The sequence below is a fragment of the Thalia democratica genome, chromosome 3 (genome assembly GCF_965202585.1).
Source record: "Thalia democratica chromosome 3, ktThaDemo2.hap1.1, whole genome shotgun sequence".
Lineage (NCBI taxonomy): Eukaryota > Metazoa > Chordata > Thaliacea > Salpida > Salpidae > Thalia > Thalia democratica.
The window spans coordinates 4,855,041-4,863,019 of record NC_139167.1 but is presented as its reverse complement, the minus strand read 5'-3'; the positions used below and the strand labels follow the sequence as shown (position 1 = coordinate 4,863,019).

At 26.4% G+C, this 7,979-nt stretch overlaps 1 protein-coding gene across 1 annotated transcript; it reads left to right on the top strand.

The window, feature by feature from the left end:
• The first annotated feature begins 659 nt into the window (after positions 1 to 659).
• Positions 660 to 7,551, top strand: LOC145831230 (small ribosomal subunit protein uS3A-like). The gene is made up of 5 exons (XM_082938379.1): positions 660 to 697; positions 3,134 to 3,396; positions 6,574 to 6,736; positions 6,940 to 7,059; positions 7,296 to 7,551. Exons 2-5 carry the CDS (start codon positions 3,139 to 3,141, stop codon positions 7,505 to 7,507), a joined length of 753 nt encoding a protein of 250 aa, XP_082794505.1. The 5' UTR covers positions 660 to 697; positions 3,134 to 3,138; the 3' UTR covers positions 7,508 to 7,551.
• Positions 7,552 to 7,979: the final 428 nt, after the last annotated feature.

Sequence of the window (7,979 nt, the reverse complement as noted above, 5' to 3'; positions counted from 1 at the left end):
ATAAATAATAATAATAAATTATTATAAAAAGACTTAATGAAAAAAAGTAGCCCTTTAGACTTATTCAAGTTAAAAAAAATGATAACTTTTATGCATTTGTAGTTTTTGTTATTTTACTTAGTTTTAAAGTTTTAAATCATGTTTACTTAATATTTAAATTTATTTTAAATAAAATGCCATGCATGAATATACTTGTGGCAATACGCTTATCGCCACAATGGCAACTATGGTTTTAAAAAAAAAACTTTAATAATCTTAAACAAATATTTAAGTTGGATTGGTTAAAAAAGTCGAAAAATATTTTATTATAAGAATGAATATCTTTTTAAAGCATAGTCAAGAAAATACTGTCGCTAATTAATTTTTTGTATACAAGCTAAATAAGTGTACTTAAGAAAAAAACAAAAGTTTTTAAATCTTAAATATCTTTAAGTGTAGTAACTATATATTTTTAACTCTTAAAAGAAAAAAAAACATAAATTTGTAATTATTTTATCTGTATTTTTTTTGCTTGACTCGTTGAAATATCTTTTATAATGTTCAGTTGTTTTTTTTTTACTTTTTGCATTTTTTGGCCCTGCTATTTAGTGTTTTTGTTCACAAGACCAAAAAGTTACTAAAATGTAAAATGGCCAAAATATATCAAAATAAAAAGCTCTGAATTTCTTAGTACTGTAGCTCTCCTAGTTAATCCAAGGTAAGTAATTTAGTTTGTTGAAAATTTGTGCAGTATATGTTTGTTTGTTTTAAAAATATGTTCTCTCAAAGTTTATTCTTATGAATGTTAGAATTACTTAAATACCTAATTCACAATCTTTATTAACCAACCCAGATTAATAATTTCTTGCCAAGATTAAACAACTTAGTCTTAATAGTTGTCACCAATCTCTCCATTGTTGTAATCTATCTGAATATTTTGTTTATTTTACTGCTATAAAAAACATCATAATGTATAATAATATTTTAATGTTGTGATTGATGTAAAATTATTAGTTTCATTGAAATTTTTCCTGCACTTTACAATATATTTTTATAATAAGCAAAAAATGGTATAAGCTTGCTCATTATTAACAATGTTTTAAAACTATTCATTTCATCAGATGATTTTAGCATGTGGATTAAATTTTTTAAGTTTTTCATGTGACTCAATATTTCTAAAATATTTAATACAATATAAAAACTTTTTTGGCTCACTGAAAATTTTGTTCCTTATGAACCAACTTAGCTATACAGCTTATTGTTAATGTCAACAAGCTTATTTTTCACTTTTTCTTAACTCTAAGTATTTATATTCTAACAATTATTTTGAGATAAATTATTTTTACTTTTCAGAAGAATTAATAAAATTTGTTGGTCAATTTTAATTCCCTAAGTAAACTATTTGAAAAAGGTAAGCATTAACTAGTTAATAACAAGAATAGTTTATAAATATTTTAAAAGATTATTCAATGAAATATCAATATCTAAATTTAAGTATAAGTTTATTTGAATGACCTAAGTAAGTGCCAACTAGAAATTTATTAAGAATTTCCCTATATCACAGTTGCCACACACTCAACACAACTCAATAATATTTAAGATGTATATAGTTAAGAATCTTTTTGATAAACTTTTAAACACGTGGTTAAACATTTAGCTAATTTTAATATTTTAGATAAAGTATTATTTTCAAAAAATTCTTACTTTCAAGTATTATTGTTGGTGTTTTGATGCCTACAGGCAAATAAACTTGATAATTACATTTTTTGTTTAGTTTTCATGGTAATAATTCTTTAGTTTTGTTTTAAAATTAAATAATCTAAAATTTTTCTCAAACTTTAAAAGTGGCCAGTAGTTGTAACCTGAATTTATGTTGCAATTGCCCTTTTGCCTAAGCTCACACTGATAATGTTTACTTCAAACAATATAAGTTAAATTTTTCTTTAGTGTTTAATTCCTTATAATTTGATATCAAAGTTAGTAGCATACTATTATATGAATGTTTTTGAGTTGCATATTTAGTATGATATTATACAGGGTTACCACACAAAAATGAAATTTAGAAGTTTTTAAAATATCAAAATGACTCAGAACAAGCTCAGGATATTAATGTTAGGAAAAAATTTGTAAAAAAACTTATATGTTGGTTATTTTATAATATATGGAGTAGTTTATTTATTTTTTAAAAGTACAGGGACATGTTTCAATAGGTTTTAAATGAGGTTTAAATGATAAATTGTAATATTTTATATAAAAAAAATGGAAGAACTTCATATGATAGTCCTATATCCATCTTCATACTTATAAACTCTATAAAATAGGGTTGCAACTTTACCTGGAGTCATGGAAGAACATAGAATTTGACAATTTAAGTAAAAAAAAATTTGAACAAAAAACCTAGAATTTTAACAATTTTCACATTTTCAGTATTAAAATTTCAATTTGACTCATTAAATATCATATAAATAAAACAAAATTGTTGTCCTCAAATTTTTTTTAATAAAAAAACAATTAGTAGCTTTAAGTATACTTTCAATATTTTTATAGTATTTAAAATTGTTTCTTAACTTAAAACTAAAAATAGACTTAAAAATGTGTACTTTTAAACATGGATAAATTCGGAAAACCTGGAAAAAATTTTGAACAATTGAGTGGCAACCTTAATTAAATAAATGTGTTACATATATTTGTAAAACTTTGGATGACTCATGTTTAATTTTGGTCACTAGGGAAAATTTCTTTTGTGTCAATAATTGGAAACCCTGTAAAATATTATCCACAACAGTCATTACTAAATTATGTTAATCTAATAATATATGATAAACCATTGCCTTATAATAAATAGACAATGATTACCTTTATAAGTATAAGTAAAACATAATGAAAAAGTAACTATGTTAAATATTTTGAAAAATATTTACAACTTTATTGTAGCCATTTTTTTCAAAATAAAGTTAATATTAAATTTATCAATTTTGAACTGTTTTAATAACAATAAACTATTCAGTAAAAAAAATGCAAATGATGTTACCACGATGGTCTTCATAAAATTAATTGATGAAAACCTCTTTTAACCCAAACACTGATGCAAAAATATTTTCTGCAAATTATAAGTATCAATTTTTATTGAGTATTTATTAAAAACCCTTCGCAGCAATCATGGATTCAAAGCCTATTTCTAAAGTACACAAATTCGTCAAGGACGGTCTCTTCAAGGCTGAGCTCGACCAGATGCTCTGGCTTGAGCTTGCTGAAGATGGCTACAGCGGCTGTGAAGTCCGTCACTCCCCACACAGAATTGAGTGCATCATCATGGCCACCAGGACCCAATCTGTCCTCGGAGAGAAGGGACGCAGGATCCGTGAGTTGACCGCTCTTGTCCAAAAGAGATTTGGCTTCAAGGAAGGACAACTTGAGGTATGTACTTGCTCATATTAATAAATATTATAACCATTTTGATTAAATAAAAACTTAAAAGTTTTTTTTTATTTTAGAATTAAGTTTAAGATCATATTGTTTTAGTCTTAACCCATGTTATGCTTGAATATAGTACAAAATACTAAATGGTTAAACTACCACTAACTACTTTACAAGAAAAGGCCACTTTAAATTTTAAATACTTAATCAATGGTTAATTTTTTTATATTACTGAGAATGGATAGAAAGGCCCTCAATAATTTTTTTACCACTTATCTAGTCTAAAAAGTTTGCCAATAGACTTCTTTTATCAAAAATAAGAAATTATCTACTTGACTTTTAACACTGTTCCCCATATGGGTTACATGAAAATTCTTTAATAAGATTAAGATAGTAAAGTATAGTTTGAGCAAAAAATGGTTAATGAAAAAATAATTTTAATAGTTATTAAAAATCATCACATTCAATGCTTGTTTTGGCTCATTGTCTCAAAGTTTTATTTTTCAAATTTTGCCAAGTGATAGGGTTGTCAAAAACCTTGAATCCTGGAAAAACTAGCAATTTTAAGCAATTTTGTCTTGTAAAATTAAAAAATTAAGATAAGACACAAAAATATTGTCATATATATAGAATTTTTGTTTTTTATCTTCTTATTTTATTTAACTTAATTCAAGTAGCTTTACAATATCTTTTCAATGTTATTATATTATAAATAAGACAATATATTACCTTAAACTTAATATTATACAAAAAATAGACCAAAAAACTTCTACTTTTAAAATCCTGGAATGATTTAAATAAATCTAAATGAAAATTCTCAAAAACCTTAGGCAACCTTAAAAGTAAAAAAAATTGTTTGTAAATTAAAAAATGACACCTACCTACATATGGATTTATTATTTTCAGATGGTCACATTTTTAGTTAATGACTTGTTAATATTTTTTAGTTAAGTGATTAATTGAACATTTTTCAGTAATTTCAATTGTTGGATATAAATAATCCTCCCATATGCATTTAATTTTTACTGAGAGTAATTAATTGTTTCTTATTCTGCACCTAATTAAGTTTACAAATGAAAAAAAAAATTTAAAATTTATTTAACATGGTATTTATATACATATATTTATAAATGATATAGTTTAATTACTGGCTAATAATAAATAAACATAAACCTTACTTAAAGAAAGAAATTGCTTATTTCTTAAAAATATAAACTTTGCTAGTTTATATTTTAAACATGGCTCTCAACTAAGGGTCAATGTTATTTTTCGTCAAAATATATGTCCCCCTGTTACCTATAGATAAAAACACAAAACGGTTAATTTCAAAGTTATATTATCATTAAGACATTGAACAGATTTTGGGTTGTAATGTAAGGCTACATTAAAGAAATGAGTGTGAACTTCAAGTTTTTCTTTTAAACAGATAGAAATCAAAGACAATTAATTATCAAATTTCATTTCACGAAATATTATCCTTGTTTAAAATAGTAAGTATCTTGGCTTTGCTAAATCAGATTGCCATATACCTTTTGTATGCATATTTTCACCCAGATTTTTTTTTTAAATTTTGTAATAAGTTTATAAGCCTGTATGACACTTATACAGAAAGATTTAAAACATCTTTGATGTTGTTGTTGATTTAATAGAAATACCAGTAGACATAATCCATCTCTAATGTAAATTAAATAATTAAATTTAAGAACAGGAATATTTGCCCTTATTCACATGTATATCATAAATAAAACTAGAATATACAGGAGTCTGTTCTAATTTTTCCAAATACTGTCCAAAAAATTTACAATTTACTATATGATATCGTTTTGAAAATTTATTTTATTTTCCATATTTGTTTGTATGCATTTTATAAATATAAAGGTTCTCATCTTAACTTTAGTTTTATTTATTTATCAATTGAAGTTTCTTGGGTTATTTAAAATTTATAATATTATAATTGAATGCAATATTGTTATTTTATTATTTTTTGCAGTGGTATTAGTAAATTGTTTACTAATGTTAGTCTTAGTCATATATTTAATGAAATATTACCTCAAATAGAACTAGAATGCTAACTGCCATTTTTTATTTCTTAAAATCTGCTTTCTGTTATATTTCAGTCCCAACTGTTTGTATAAAAGATTATGTGAATATATGAATATGATTAATTGTTTGAGGTAAATAACAGTGGCCCACAAGCTTTTAAAATAGTTATTCAAAACCTGTAGCTTAAGTTCATTAAAAAACTACAATATTTCAATGGTTGTTCCACACAAACAGAAATTACAACATTTACATTTTAAGTTTGCAACCTCAAGTAAACAAAAAACTGTAAACCAACATTTTTGTTCATTTTTATAGAAATAACTTATGAAATCTGGCTGCATTATTTATCTCCATACACCCAATGTAGCCTAAATCATGTTTTTATTTGTTATAATATGAGATGTTTCAATGTACTTATTATAATTTTTTTTTGCTTGATTTATTTTTAACATACTAAAATGTCTGTATTATCAATATCTATTAATTGCTAATTTCTTTTAAACTTTATTAATAATTGAACTGATAAAATAATCTACATTACCTAACAAATCATTGATAAAAGAAGCTAAATATTCTTAAAAATTTTGTTAAAAAAACCAAATCAACCATGTATTTGACTATCCATTGTATACCATTTCTTATTAATTATTTACTGTTTTGATAAAGCATATTTTCCATTATCTGTGTTGAATTTTATTGTATTTTCAGTATTAAAAAAGTACACAGAATTATGAATTAAAAACTGAATAATTTGTACACAGTTGTTTATTTAATGATCATTTTTAAATTGCCACATAAGTTTATTGGACACTAACTATGTTTGAATCAAAGTTCCACTATTAATGCTATGAGAAAATACTAAAATATGTATGTATATCAGAAAATGGTTTAAATTAAAGATAAGTTTGACCATTTGTATCTACCAACTGCATGGAAATACATTTCGTAAACTGATGTTTATTTAATATTATATTTTTAATAACTTCTTATTTGCAATGATGTTACCACGATGGTCTTCATAAAAAATGTAGATGAAAACCTCTTTAACCCAATCACTGATGCAAATTACTACCCAAAAATATTAAGTTTTATTGTTTGTTACCTAATTATGACCATTTAACTTTATTTCAACAGCTCTACGCCGAGAAAGTTGCCAACCGCGGTCTTTCAGCCACTGCTCAGTGTGAGTCATTGAGGTACAAATTGTTGGGAGGACTCGCCGTTAGGAGGGCATGCTACGGAGTTCTCAGATTCGTCATGGAGTCTGGCGCCAAGGGTGTTGAAGTTGTTGTCTCAGGTTGAAAAAGTCTTCAATTTTGCACTAAAATCATGTTAAGCTAATTATCTGTTTTTCTTTTTGCAATGATGTTACCACGATGGTCTTCATAATGAATTTTTGATGAAAACCTCTTTTAACCCAAACTACTGATGCATAAATTCAAAATGAAATTGTATTATTTCCTAAAATGTACCCAAATTAATTGAACACTTTCATTCCAGGTAAACTGAGAGGACAGCGTGCCAAGGCCATGAAATTCACCGACGGACTCATGATCCACTCCGGTCAACCCGTCAGAGATTACGTTGATACCGCCGTCAGACACGTCAAATTGAGGCAAGGTGAGTACAAAAAGTTGATACAGTTTTCTTATTTAGTGACGTGATTTGAATTTTTAAAGATTTTCTTAAAAACTAAACTTGATATTTTCTTTTTGCAATGATGTTACCACGATGGTCTTCATAATGAATTATTGATGAAAACCTCTTTTAACCCAAACTACTGATGCAAAAAACTCCTAAAATTCCCCGTTAAACCCCCAAAAGAACCAAATTTCTATGAATAATTTTTCTCACAGGTGTCATCGGAATCAAGGTGAAAATCATGCTTCCCCACGACCCCACCGGCAAGATCGGACCCAAGAACCCCCTTCCCGACCACGTGAACGTCGTGGAGCCCAAGCCAGAGGAGCCGGTGACCGGACCCAGGTCCGAGGCCAAGAACCTTCCGGTCGAAGCGCCGGTCGCCCCAGCCCAGCCCCAGCAGGAAGTGCAGCAGGCCCAATATTAGATAATGCAAAATTAAATTAGTCAATAAAACTTCGTTCTAATTTACGAACTTGTGTCTCTTTGTGCTTCTGTTTTGTTTGAGTTTTAAAAAAGTGATTAATGTAGTTAAATATTTAATGGGGAATTTGAAAGTTTATTAAATAATGGGATTAAGTGGATGTAGGGACATATGCGTAATTTTTCGTTGAAAAGCTTAATATTAAGACAAAAATTTTTGGTTATTTAAAAAAACCCAATTTCATGGGTTTAGGTTTGTATCACTTTTCACTAAAATGATTAATTTTTGTGTTTTTTAGAAAAAACAAATTAAATATAAATGTACTCTGCCAAACAAATAATTAAGTAAGGAGAAAAATGTCTAACAATTGTGGTAGGGTTGAGAATTTTAATTGTTACTTAGGTTAACAATGGGTAATTTTTGTTAAAAAAAACCTTTCCTTGTCTAATTATGAAAGCTTTGATTGATCACCATT